Source organism: Myotis lucifugus, unplaced genomic scaffold (genome assembly GCF_000147115.1).
Source record: "Myotis lucifugus unplaced genomic scaffold, Myoluc2.0 scaffold_23, whole genome shotgun sequence".
Lineage (NCBI taxonomy): Eukaryota > Metazoa > Chordata > Mammalia > Chiroptera > Vespertilionidae > Myotis > Myotis lucifugus.
In genome coordinates, this window is record NW_005871071.1 from 2,616,293 (window position 1) to 2,630,419 (window position 14,127).

Consider the following 14,127-nt stretch of genomic DNA (forward strand, 5'->3'; position numbering starts at 1 on the left):
AAATTAGTCAAGCACTCTGAAAGTGTTTTCACTCTTAATGTGGTGTACAGGGAGATATTAGAATAAGTTTAATCACTTTATCAGTCATTGTTTGCATCACTGTTGTTTTTATATCATGTTTTTGTTGTTTTCATATCATAATAAATTTATATATTACTTTCATATACATTTTAACTAATTTTCTTTCATCTCTCACACTTCTATTATAGAGAAAGGGCAAATAGCAATATTAAAATATCTCCACTAATTAATTCCCTTTAAAAATATATATATTTTATTGATTTTTTTACAGAGAGGAAGGGAGAGGGATAGAGAGTTAGAAACATCGATCAGCTGCCTCCTGCACACTCCCCACTGGGGATGTGCCTGCAACCAAGGTACATGCCCTTGACCGGAATCGAGCCTGGGACCCTTGAGTCTGCAGGCCGATGCTCTATCCACTGAGCCAAACCGGTTAGGGCAATTAATTCCCTTTTAATGTGCACAAATTTCATGCACCGGGCTACTAGTATATATATAAAAGGCTAAGCGACCGTTTGACCGGCTGGTAGCTGTGATGCACAATGACCACCAGAGGGCAGACATTCAATACAGGAGCTGCCAAGCATTTGGGATTCTCAAAATAAATCCACTTTCCATTGCCAGTCACAATTAGATGCAAAAAAGACTTTCTTTTGTGCCGTTGAAGCAACATTTTACTGAGACTTTTCAGTTTTCTATTTGTCTTTCGTTCAGTTGATGTGGCACCCATTTTCCTTCCTTTAAAATCTTTCCCATTGCTTGTACACAATCGGAAATTGCTTGCTGAGCAACGTTTAATCTTTCTGCAAGTGGTTTTTGAGTTTGACACACATCTTCATCCAATAATGCTTGTAACTGTTGCTCTTCCACCTTTTTACGGTTGACCTACACGTTCTTTGTCCTTCACATTGAAATCATCACTTTAAAAGCATTTAAACCAGCATTCACAAGTATCTTGAGATGGAGCATGTTCACCATAAGCTTCCCGAAGTGTACAATAACTTTCAGCAGCACTTTTCTTCAAAATAAAGTAATGAATTAAAACTTCCCGCAAATGCTCTTTTTTTGGCATGAAATTCGACATTTTTAAGTGTAAAAATATCTATGACGTTACCACCTTCAGAAAACTTGACATATGAAGTTTTGAAGCTTGTTGTCAATACAACAAAATAGCATACATATCAAATCGTATATATATCAACATATGTGTAACTCCATCTATTGAAAAAAATCTGCATTATTAACCAGTAACCTGGTAAAAAAAAAATGCCATAGAGCAGCCTTAAAGGTATAATTAAAAGTTAACTTTTCCATTTCAAAAATTATTGTCATCTCTTGTTCTGGAATATGGCCCTAAGCTCAGCTAGTATGTTAGGCTTCAATGTCCAGCCATGCCTTTTATTATATGTACCTGTTTGAAATTTCCATAGACTGGTCCAGAGGAAAGGGAGCAGGGAGTTCATTATAGAATCCTTCATTTCAAATGTAACAGCTAACACCTACTGAATGCTTACTATATGCTGGGTTTTATGCAGAGAATTTTATTTTAAATATATTTTTATTGATTTCAGAAAGGAAGGGAGAAATAGAAACATCCATGATGAGAGAGAATCATTGATTGGTTGCCTCCTGCATGCCCCCTACTGGAAATCGAGCCCACAATCCCTGCATGTGCCCTGACCAGGAATTGAACCGTGACCTCCTGGTTCATAGATCAATGCTCAAGCACTGAGCCACACTGGCTGGGCATATACAGAGTACTTTACATATATTATCTCATTTAATTCTAATAAAACCCTATCAGGTAGATATGATTATTCCTATTCTTCTAGAAACATCTCTCTTATTCTTGTTCTGTGGATCTTCTACTACTGTTATTCTGAGAGTTCTCTTCTCCATCATTTTCTTTGCTTCTCTCCTGCTTTGAATCCCCTATACCTGCCCTTACTATGGTGAACTCCCTCATTTTGGTGAAGTATAGCCTCCATTGCATTCCTAAGAATACCAGTGTCTGAATATGTCATTATTGTACCTTTATCATTGAAAAAGATAGTTTGTCTGGGTATAGAATTCTATGTAGGAAATATTTTTCTCTCATAATATTAGAGATATTATGTCTCTTGTCTTTCAGTTTTGGTATGATCTGTTTTGTGACTCCCAAAACACTGAGTAGAATTGCTTTATCTCTGTTGCTCTGAAATGTCAAAATGATGTGTCTCACTGTGGGTCTTTTTTTTTTTCCATGCAATTTGCCTAATACTCAATGGAGCCTTTCACTCTCAAAATTCATTTCCTTGAGTTCAAGGAAAGTTTCTAAAAAGTTTATGTAGTATTCTAAGTGGTATACTCCAAAATGTATAACATAAATTCAACCATGAAGAAACATTAGACAAACCCAAATTGAGGGACATTCTGTAATTAGCCAGTACTCTTTAAAAATGTCAAGATTGTGAAAGAAAGACTGAAGTACTTTTCAGATTAAAAGAAACTAAGGAGAAGTGACAATTAAATGCAATGTGTAATCCTGAATTGGACCCTGGATCAAAATTAGTAGGGCATTTAGCAAAATTAGAGTGAGGTCTGTAGGTTAACTAATAGTATTCCTGGTTTTGATCGTTGTGCTATAGTTACATAAGATGTTAACATTTGAGGAAGATGACTGCTTTTTTCTTCAAGTATTTTTCTGTCCTATTCCTCTTTCTCTTGACTGCTTGAAATTTTTTTGCAAATGCTTTTTATTTTTCATATTAGATAAACTCTATGGATATGTCTTCAAGTTAACATAAATTTTCTCCTGCCATTTTAATCATATGTTAAGCCCACACACCGATCTTTAATTCAGATACATCTTTTATTTCTAAAATATACATTTGATTCATTTTTAGAATTTCCATTTCACTGCTGAGATTCCCCATCCATTCATTAATTATGATGATATTTTCCTTTTAAGTCCTAAACATTTGTATAATAGCTGTTTTAATTTCCCTGTCTGCTAATTCCTAGATCTGGCTCATCTTGTGGTTGGTTTCTATTAATTATATTTTCTTTGATACTGGATTATATTTCTTTGTATATTTAGTAATTTTTATTGTATCCTGGACAGTGTGTGGTACAGGATGGAGACCATGAATTTTGTTACCTTTCCCTGAAGGGTATTGATTTTTGTTCTAGCAAGTTGTTAACATAAGTCCAAATGCTATCTCTCATCAGGTGAACATCAACTGAAATCTATGCTCAATCCTCTCAGCCTTCCAGCTGTTGCCTTTCACACATGCAGTTCAAAAATCAGCTAGGAATTTGGGTAGAGTTTATATATAGGTCTGGAGGGACTCTTGTGGCTTCTTTCTTTCAGGGATTGTCCCCCTCACTTTCCAGCTATGCCATTAACCTCAAACTAGGTCTTCAAACAAGTAAGATTTTGGATTTCTGCTGAAGTTCTAATCACTTCACCATATGAACTATGGAGTACTGCCAGGTGGAAAGCCATTTAAATACGAATCCAACCCACTATAGTTCTTTCTTTCTTTCAAGATTGACTCCCCTCCAGTTTCTGCCTGCTTTTGTCAGTCTATGGTGCTTTCAAATAGTTATTTTCAGACTACATAATTATTATCTGCAAAAGGATCAATCTAAAATACTGTAGTCTGCCATTACCAGAAATTATACCATATTACTTTTTATTTTCTATTGATATTATATAGGATTGAAAAAAAAACACCTTTTACTTTTTTTTTGGTGAATCATGGCAGTAACTCATCAAAATTTTATAAAAACATTAAGCAAATTACTAATCTTATTTTTTCTTTTTCTCTTGTAGACAAGAGATGATTTTCTAGGTCAAGTGGATGTTCCTCTTTACCCATTACCGGTTAGTATAAATGTTCATGATTTTACCTTCTATGTTTATTGTTTTTACTTTAATAAATACATAAACATACACAATGTAATTAATATAAATATTTGATTTCCAAAATATATACTGATATCATTCCTTGAGTATATTATTTTCTGAAAACACATCTCAATTTTCTGTTTTAATTTTATCTTACATGAACCCCAGTAAGAAACAGAGCCATTGAAGTTTGTTGACATGAAAACATTCTTTGAGAAAGATCAATTTGAAAATATTCTATTAAATAACTAGAATGGGGAGATAGGTTATAACAATATAGACATGAAATCTGGACCAAGCATATAACAATGGAGGAAAACAGATTCAGGAAACATTTTATAATAAAACTGTATTGGACCAAATTTCTGACAGGGGGGTTAAAAATGAATAAAAAGTACAGATAATACAGGTTTAACTTGGGTAATAAGGGTGGTATCTCAAATAGAAAAGTTAGGAAGAAAAGCCCTTTTTTTTGAAATATGATAGATATAGTTATTTTTTTACCATACTGAATTTCAGTAGAAAACAGGAAAAATGAAAACTTAAAAGTGGGCAGCTGACAGAGATGTGAAAATAAATTGTGTAGGGAAAAGGGACTAGAAGAATTGAGAGAAATCAGTGTCGAGGTAACAGCAGAATCTCTGGGAACGATTGGCTGGCTGTCCAAATAAGAGAGATGAAAGCACTGAAGGCAAACGTTGACCCTTAGATGGCCTGGTCTGTCTGAGGAGAAGGAGAAACAGACAAGGAGAGACAGCAAAAGAACCAAGTAAAATAATGTCATGGGAATTCAAGAGTTCCACGACTGAATGGGTAGTTAACAATGCAAAATGCCACAGGGAATAAAGGATAATAAAAAAGGCTGCTGAACTTGATAAGAAAGAGAAGTCATACTTCTTTACCATATCAGTCTTTTGAGATATTTTTGGCTCTCTACCACCTTCAGAGATTACAAGCTATTAATAATACATTGAATTCAGTCTTATTTTCCACACTGTTTACTTTTTCATTCTCCTAGGATTGTCTCTCTGCTCTAACCATACCAACTTTCTGACGTGGCATATTCCACTAACTGCTCTACTGTTTTTTCACTTCCTACCCTATTTTTGGCTCCACAACACACCTGTTCAGCTAGTTTTAGACTGAGTTGTGATGCCGGTTGCAATTCCTATGGTGCAGAAAAGTGAAAGCACTATTGATTGTAACCATTTCATCTGAAGCTACTGTTTTCCCTCAGTTCTAACTTCAGTTATGTCTTAAATCATAGTTCATGAATAGTCTTGAAAAGTACATATTTTGGTGTTCTAGATACATCTTGAAAACCCACTGTTTTATTCTAGACAGAAAATCCAAGAATGGAGAGACCATATACATTTAAGGATTTTGTTCTTCACCCAAGAAGGTCAGTAACTATAAAATAATAACATTAAGTTTTTAAAGAATTTCTTTAAACCACTTTGAAAATTCAAAGTTTAAACCTTTGTAAATAAGCTACTTCTAAATATTTTATTATTTTTCAAAAGTTTTATTGTTATATCTGATTACAGAGTAATATATGCATACTACAGAAATTATATATATTATGTAATATGTATTATATAATATATACATAGTACAGAAAAGTGATTACACCCCTTTGGGAAAGATTTGTCCCCCTAGCACTTATCAGACTAAAAGGCTAAAATTTGTCATTTTATATCGCTTTTATATCGTCAAGTGTACGTAATTTTGTCACACTATGCTTTAAAAAATCACAAACATCAGTTTATCTAAAACTAATATCCGACTTGACAGGCACAAAACCAATTTCAGAAAAACCTAACTACATGTTGCGCACTTTAATAAAAAAGGGTATTTCATAAAACTCAAATATTTAGAGAAAATAACATGAGTAAAGACTGGAATCTAAAACCCATAATCTCATTTTCCTAAACTAAATTACTTGATTTTTATCAAGATGCTGATGTTTTAAGCTCCTTTTGACCTTCTGTGGCACATAGTCAAGTCCCGTCAGGACACGTGTGAGGACTGACCTGTCAGGAAGGTCAGAGTAACGCAGAGAAAGGACATCTGTGAAAACAGTGTGTGCCTTGTTTTTAAAACTAGAAAATCCATTTGAAAAGCATACGATGGGAACGTAGCAAATTTTTTTTTCACTTAAAAATTATTTCTAAAAATTACTCTTTGCAATATAAATAGTAAAGAAAAAGGGACAGTGCTCTCTGGCTATTAATATTTACTTTCTCTAAGAGAAGTCACATATTTAAATTCTATAAGAGTCTTGGAATACAAATCTCTTTTCTTCCTTTAATTTTAGACTGATTGTGACATCTGCACACCAAGAATAACTAAATAAATATTCCTTCTCTTATTTGATTGCCCTACTAGCCTGCTTTTCAATTTGTCAAATCCTTACCTTTGAAAACTATAACAATTTACATCTTCTATCTGCACTGGATATTACTGCAAGTGCAGAAAGAACCTTATTCAGATAGAAAACGAACTATATTCCCAGATTTTTAAAGCCCCATTAAGTCCAAACCCACAGACTTACTATCTAGATGGAAAGATAGGAAACCTATCATTGCAGAGAAACTCTTCTATAAAACATTGTCAGGGCAAGATTTCTGTATCTGTCTTTTATAGCAATAAGTCAGCGTTCACAGCCCCTTAAATATGGTGACAGGCCACCGTTAGCAGCCTTGGAAATAAGCATCAGGGATTTTATTTACCACTCAGGAAAGGTCCACTTACCAAGTCCATGCGAACTATACACAGAGGAACAACTAAAAAGATTAAGGGGTCACCGGGGAGGCATATTTCTTGAAGACAGAATAAAAGAATTAGGACTTGCCGTAACCGGTTTGGCTCAGTGGATAGAGCGTTGGCCTGCGGACTGAGGGGTCCCGGGTTCGATTCCGGTCAAGGGCATGTACCTTGGTTGTGGGCACATCCCCAGTAGGGGGTTTGCAGGAGGCAGCTGATCGATGTTTCTCTCTCATCGATGTTTCTAACTCTCTATCCCTCTTCCTTCCTCTCTGTAAAAAAATCAATAAAATATATTTAAAAAAAAAAAGAATTAGGACTCTTGTCTAGAGAGACAAAGGCTAATTGGTAACATAACTGATATCTATAAAAATCACCGCAAAAAAATCTATATAGAAAGGTGGGACAAGCAAAGATTTCTTAAGTAAATAGGATGTTAAAATTGATGGGGGCAATAAGTCTTACGTTAGAAGTTTAAGGAAAATAGGTTTAAAAAATTTAAATATTAATACAGCGGGTAGCAACCTTTAGCTTAGACAACTCATTATTCAAAGAGGTGATAACATTATGAAAACAGATCAGGTAAATTAGTGTATGGCAGATTCACATAGCTGTCAAAGAAAGACGTAGTGTAGGATTCAGACGGTCGTCAGGCTTTGCTCTTCCCTCCCCCATCATCTTATACAATGTGGTAGATTAGAATCTCGAAAGCAAGTCTCTGGGGATGCCTTTCCCCATCTCCAGAATGCTGTGGCTTCACAGAGTAGGCAAAATAAAACCTCAAGTTCGCTTGTTTCACCTGGACCTCATCATCTAGGCCATCACCACCTCCTTTATGTCCCCGGTAATCCAGCCAAACCCAACCACAGCCATTCCCTTAATTGCACCCTAGGTTTCCCATCTATTTCCTTGTTTTTGCTCTTTTATTCACTCAGATGCCTTCCCCTTCACTGCCACAGATCAAAACCTTCATCAATCTGTGAGGCCCAACTCAAATCCCAACTTGTCTTTCAAACTCTCTCTGATCTTTAACTTAAACTTCCTGAGTATCTTATTTATCTCATGACAATTATTTATACGTGTATGTTCCTTTTGTTCCACTGTGTATTCCTTTTCCTAGATACCTTCTGCACTGGAACTTGTCTTTGAGTCTCCACTAGTAGCTAGTGGGTGTTCAATAAACTCTTAGTAAATGAATGCTTTTCTCCTAGTGTTAAAGTTTTGTGAATAATTATTTTCTTTTCTACAGTCATAAATCAAGAGTTAAAGGTTATCTGAGATTAAAAATGACTTATTTACCTAAAACCAGTGGCTCAGAAGAAGATAACGAAGAACAGGCTGAGGAATTAGAGGTGAGATTTTGTAAATATTTTGTTAAACCAAAAATGAAATACCTAATTCCTTATTTTAGTATTCTGTGAAGAAAAAAATAACTCTATACAGTGTGTGATATAAATTATTTACCTGGATATTTATTTATTTTACCCCACCATGTATTAAACATTTCTTTCTTCTAAGGGTATTTCTATAGAATGAATGGCCATTATCAATGGAATTCTAAAAGGTTAGAGAATAGAGAACACAGTGTTTATAAATGAAAGCATTTGTCATAATTAAGTCATTAACTGTTTCTAGTTTTTTGGTTTTCTAAACCATGTCATGTTCCACTTCATTAAAAAAAACTTTGTAAGTTAAATACATGGAAATTTGAGGAAACTCAACTAATTAGGAACTTTTTAATGAAATGTAATTTATTTTCCTATTATGGTTGGGGAGGGGACTCATAGGAAAGGAGGGAATGAAAAAGAGAGGAGAGAATTCAAGTGATCTACTAGGCCACATTTATTTGGGGCAAATAGAATTTAACAATTTTCAAGGATGACAGAATAAGAGGAAGTCCAAGTCAAGTATTTGGGCAGAACTACATACACCTGAGGTGCGTGAAGAAGAAGCCAGCCCAGCCGATGTGGCTCAGTGGTTGAGTGTCCACCCATGAACCAGGAGGTCACCATTCTATTCTCGGTCAGGGCACATGCCTGGGTTACGGGCTCGATCCCCATTTGGGGGCATGCAGGAGGCAGCTGACCAGTGATTCTCTCTCATCATTGATTTTTCTATCTCTCTCTCCCTCTCCCTTCCTCTCTTTGAAGTCAATAAAAACATTTTTTTTTTAAAGAAGAGGCCGAGAGTGTGTATTTGGAATAGAATTGGTCTGGGAATTGGAGAGTGGAATCCTAGTTGCAAGGTCTGCTATAAGCCAGCCCAGTGATTCTGTGAGTTCCTGAACTTCTCTGAACCTCAGGCTCTTTATTTGCAGAGTGACAGTGTGGGGTCAGATGAGCTCTAGGGGTTCTTCCAGCAGAAAAATTTATGATTTGAAAAAAGGACAAAAAAACCTGCCCACTGAGGTTCTCATTACAGGAACATTATCATCAAAAGATAGCACATAGTGTATTGGCACCAACTTGCTTGGGAGGGTTTATGTGTGAGTGTGTAGGGTATGTGTATGTGTGTGTGTGTGTGCGTGAGACATACCTCCCTTAACAGCCATGCCTCTTTGCCTGAGGGTCTGGTTAGATCTTCAGAAGAACTATAAAGCTGAGGAACCTCCCCAAAGACTGGGCTCTACCTCACAAACCCATATACCTTGAGAAGGGAAAGAAAGCTTGAGAATAAGCAGTGCTTTTGCTACAGAACTTTCAGGGAATTTTTTATATACACAAATGGGGAATCTGAAATAATGCAAAGAACTTTTTGTCTTTGAGTCATCCTATATAATAAAACCCTAATATGCAAATTGACCGAAGGACGGAACGACCGGTTGCTATGACATGCACTGACCACCAGGGGGAAGACTCTCAATGCAGGAGCTGCCCCTTGGTGGTCAGTGCGCTACCACAGGGGGAGCGTCACTCAGCCAGAAGCCGGGCTCACGGCTGACAAGTGCAGTGAGTCTCTCCCGCCTCCGCTACAGGAGGGCAGTAAGGAGCGAGGGGTCCGGGACTGCCAGAGCCCGGGACTGTGAGAGGGATGTCTGACTGCCTGCTTAGGCTGATCCCTGGGGCCTAAGCTGGCAGGCGGACATCCCCCGAGGGTTCCCGGACTGTGAAAGGGCACAGGCCAGGCTGAGGGATTCCCCCCAGTGCACGATTTTTGTGCACCGGGCCTCTAGTAGAATATAATTAGCCCTTTGTTTGACTGTCAAAGAACTTGGTGTCCTTTCTTATGTCTATAATCACTTATTTGATTACCTTTTTATCTTTTTAGTTTTCCTCTGATTTATCATATAATAATCACTTAAAAGTTTTAAGATTTTTATTACATCAAAGTTTCTGACATTTTGGTGCACAGGGTATTTTGCATAATGAAATTCTGTTTGAAATGAAGGCTGTCTGCTGTAAAGAAAGAAAATTCTTTATTTAGTAACTTTTAAAAAAATTAACAGCATTTTATTATTTAGTAACCTGCTCCAAGTTCTGCCCACATGCACATATCACAGGTACCTTATTCACAGTTGAGTTTCTGTGGGCAGAGCTGCTTCGCTTCATTTGTGGTCTCCTGTCTCAATGTTTGAATTCCCTCAGAATGCACCTTATAATTTCAGTAGATGTAAGCGTGTAGGAGTTTATTTATGAAAGGCCCCAGGAATTCAAACACATGAATCTGTGCTTATTTATGTTCTGTGTAGCTAATGACCAGAGAAGTCTTGCCTATGACATCTAGTTTGTGACTGAATATACACAATTCTACTATTTAAAGAAAACAATGGTCAATTTTATAAGAGGCTACCCTAAGGCAGTTAGTCTTCCTTAGTAAGATGAAGTCTGGCTATAAAGATATTATGTAGCATTTTATTTTTGTACCCCTTGTAACTGTTGATTTGGGTGTACGTATTTCACAAGATTAACATACAGTGTTGGTTGTAGCTCTGAATGCTTTGTTTCTGGCCTTTGACTCCATTCAATTGTGGGCAGTTGCATCTCTAGCTTTGAGGTTAGTAATTAAATAACATTCATTGATACTTAGAAAATTATTCTGTGAGGAACCTTAGCTGATACATGTTTAATAGGAAGGCATTATGTAAAAAAATTAGAGTTCAATCTTTCTACACAATGTTAAAATGTAAAACTGTACTTTTTCAAACTTGAAACAGGCTTTTTACAAAGGGTTCTTAAGTTAGTTTTTCCTTCTCCTTGGATTTGTTTAGATAGCATAAATTCAATAAGCAGACCTTTAAGAGAGAAATCCTTAAGATTTTAACTATTTTCTAATACCATATTCCTAGCTCTATTTTTACAGTTCTTTAAAGCAGTAACAAGGACCATTAATAATTGTCATTAATCTGCAGAAAAATAATCAGTGACCATATTAAACAAAATACTTGTTAGTCTTTTTTTGAGAGTAAAATATAAAAATTCAACTCACATGCTTTTGAAATTGAAACTGGAGAAATAAAATTTAATATATACAAGGCTAAATTTTAGGTTTGTTGATCCTATATTATGATTATTTAAATGAAAGGAGAGAGATAAAAGGAAGGTAAACATAGATGGAGAGAAAAAGTAAGAGGATAGGGGGGAGGAACAGAATGGAGTTTGGGCATTAAAAAATAATAAAGCGATGCCAGTTCCCATAGAAGAGGTGAAAAGGAAAACATAACAAAGAGGAAGAAAGAGAGTTCCCATCCACATTCCTTTTCCCAGAATAATTCTTTCAGTCTTCCTCTCCTGCTTCTCACCTTGGGTTCCGCCTCAGGCTTTCCCAGTCCCCTCCAAGCTGACCAGAAGAGCCCAGCCTTGCTGTAGAAACCCTGCTGCCAGAAAAGACTCCTTACCTCCCCAGCTCTTCTCCCTGATCCCTCAATTTTAGATCCAGTTTTCAATATAGAAGAATTCTCTTCCATCTTCTCAGCCATCAATTGGTTGACGCACAACAGTCCTTTAGTGTGGGATCCCCAGTGCCTAGGGGAAAAAAGTCTGTATATATTAAAGAAATTATTTTTTGTCTGTTATCATAATACCAAATGTTGGCCAGTTTGTCGTTTTTTTTATTTCTTTATTTTTTAATTTTTTATGATGTCATCTCTGGAAATTTTTAAACATTGATTCGTTGTTGCAATGATTTATATATTTATTGGTTGATTCTTGTATGTGCCCTGACCAAGGATCAAACCCCTAACCTTGGTGTATGGGGACGACACTTTAACCAACTGAGCTACCTGGCCAGGGCTTTTGGGCTGCTTCCTGACTTGACCAAAATGCTTTTCCTTGGTCCAGAGGAGAAAGAGAAAAGTCAGGTGACTTTTCAATCACTAGAGAGTTCATTATCACAATTGTTTCTAAATAATTTGCACTTCCCTTTCGTGCCTCTATATATTTCACCTTCACTTAATAATATTTTTTCAGGTCTCAGAGAGATACTGATTTCCACCCTATACAAGGTCTATAATATAGTTTTAAAATGTTTTCAAAACATTTTTAAAGTTTCAAGCAAAATGTAAATGTTATTTTGAAAAAAATGTCATTATCATAAAAATTCATATGATGATCTTAAAAGTTGACTGTGTGCTTATTCTTTGTTTAATTCCTGGACTTGGATACACTAAATTACATTTTAAATGTCCTCTGGCATAATTTATAAGGTCAAAAAAATCAAGCATAAGCTTAATTGTTAACCCTCTGTTTTCAGCCTGGCTGGGTTGTTTTGGACCAACCAGATGCTGCTTGCCATTTGCAGCAGCAACAAGAACCTTCTCCTCTACCTCCAGGCTGGGAAGAGAGACAGGATATTCTTGGAAGGACCTACTACGTAAACCATGAATCTAGAAGAACGCAGTGGAAAAGACCAACCCCTCAGTATGTGCTGATGGCTTTCATGTTTGTAATCTGAATACATTGTGACCATTACTTTTCTTTTTGAAGTCTTGTTTCCAATGCATTTGTAATAGAATAGGGATCCATAAACTGCACTAAGATATTTATGGTCCAGGGCTTAAAAAATGCTATCTTTGCTGCATGTTTTTAAAAATAATTTGGTAATATTCAAAATTATTTGAGTCACAAATACCACCCTTCTAATTGCTTCTATATTTTAATAAATTGTTAACTGTGCTTGTTTTTAATATTATGTAGCCACAAAGGATACATTTTTCTCTTTAGAATTATTTAGAAAATCTTAGAGATTTTTTGTCATTTTTTACTAAAATATTATAAAATCTTAAATTCTATAGCACACTTTAAAAAATACAAATTATTTTTAAAATATAAAGGATTCAATTACAAGGATCTTTTGTTAAGCACCCATTTGCCAATCTGGTCAATGTGTGCATAATTTCTACCATACACAAGATCAAGGACAGAATGACCTTCAAGAATGATCTTCATTCTAATACTAGAGGCCCAATGCACGAAATTCATGCAAGGGGCTCAGCCCTCACAGCTGTGGCGGCTTGCCTCAGCCCTTGCAGCCCCGGCTTTGTCCGGAAGGTCATCCGGAATGTTGTCCGGAAGGTCATTTGGCCATCCAGCTTAATTAGCATATTACACTTTTATTATTATAGATACATCTCCTCAGTGACATTTTTCTCATATTCTCATCAGACTATATATTTGTAAATAAATTCTCCAATTATTCATATTTATTATCAACTATTCTATTCCTCACAGCCTTCTGAAGTCTTTCTTTAGTTTTCCGCTTTTTGACCCACTTAAATTTTTTTTATTTTCCATGAACCTTCTGATTTTTTGCCTGTTATAGCCCAAGTACTTTCATAGGTATTTTATGTTCTCAGATCCTTCCAAAGCAAATGAGTGATCATGGCACAGAGGCATCGATCTCTGTAAAATGACATACAGATTACAAAACTGAAGACACTATAAAATTCTGCAAAATTGCCATATTGCCTACTCAGTATTATGGCCAGCCCAACTTGAGCAGAATCACATTTCTTTCTCTATGGTTGATGTCATTTTCAACTAGCCAGAATTAAGTATTTAGGTGGTGGTGGGGGCGGGGGGGGAATCTGTCAAAATTATGTGTTCTCCAACAACAGTACATTAAGAACTGGTGTTCTGACTATCCAGGGCTTATATAGCATTAAATAAATTAACAATACTTTGTTATTAAATATTTGTAAAAAAAATCTTGATCTGATGGTCTAGAAAAATAAATTGTAAATAATAGAATAATATGATTAACAAATGACTGGGGCAATTTAGGAAAGGTACAGTAGAAAAGACCAGTATGGTACCCCCATGCTTTTCTTAAACCCAGACATACCTTTATTATTAGACCAGGACCATTACTATACTAGGGATACCAGCTAATAATGTGGATTTTTTTTTCAATAGATGGTGTTACACATATGTTGATATATATGCAATTTGATATGTATGCTGTTTTGTTGTATTGACAACAAGCTTCAAAACTTCATATGTCAAATTTTCTGA

The 14,127-nt window shown here is 35.8% G+C and overlaps 1 protein-coding gene across 4 annotated transcripts in view; it reads left to right on the forward strand.

Annotated features, from left to right (window-relative positions):
• The window catches only part of NEDD4 (neural precursor cell expressed, developmentally down-regulated 4, E3 ubiquitin protein ligase), a 117,721-nt gene that overhangs the window by 69,527 nt on the left and 34,067 nt on the right, over positions 1–14,127 (forward strand). For all 4 annotated transcript variants that reach the window (XR_002828533.1, XM_006085921.3, XM_023751619.1 and 1 more), the window contains 4 exons: positions 3,839–3,889; positions 5,254–5,315; positions 7,929–8,031; positions 12,368–12,534. Coding sequence is in view for 3 of the 4 variants with exons in the window: in XM_006085921.3 (XP_006085983.1) it covers positions 3,839–3,889; positions 5,254–5,315; positions 7,929–8,031; positions 12,368–12,534 (383 nt within the window). In the remaining variant the exon portion in view is untranslated. The remainder of the gene's footprint in view (positions 1–3,838; positions 3,890–5,253; positions 5,316–7,928; positions 8,032–12,367; positions 12,535–14,127) is intronic.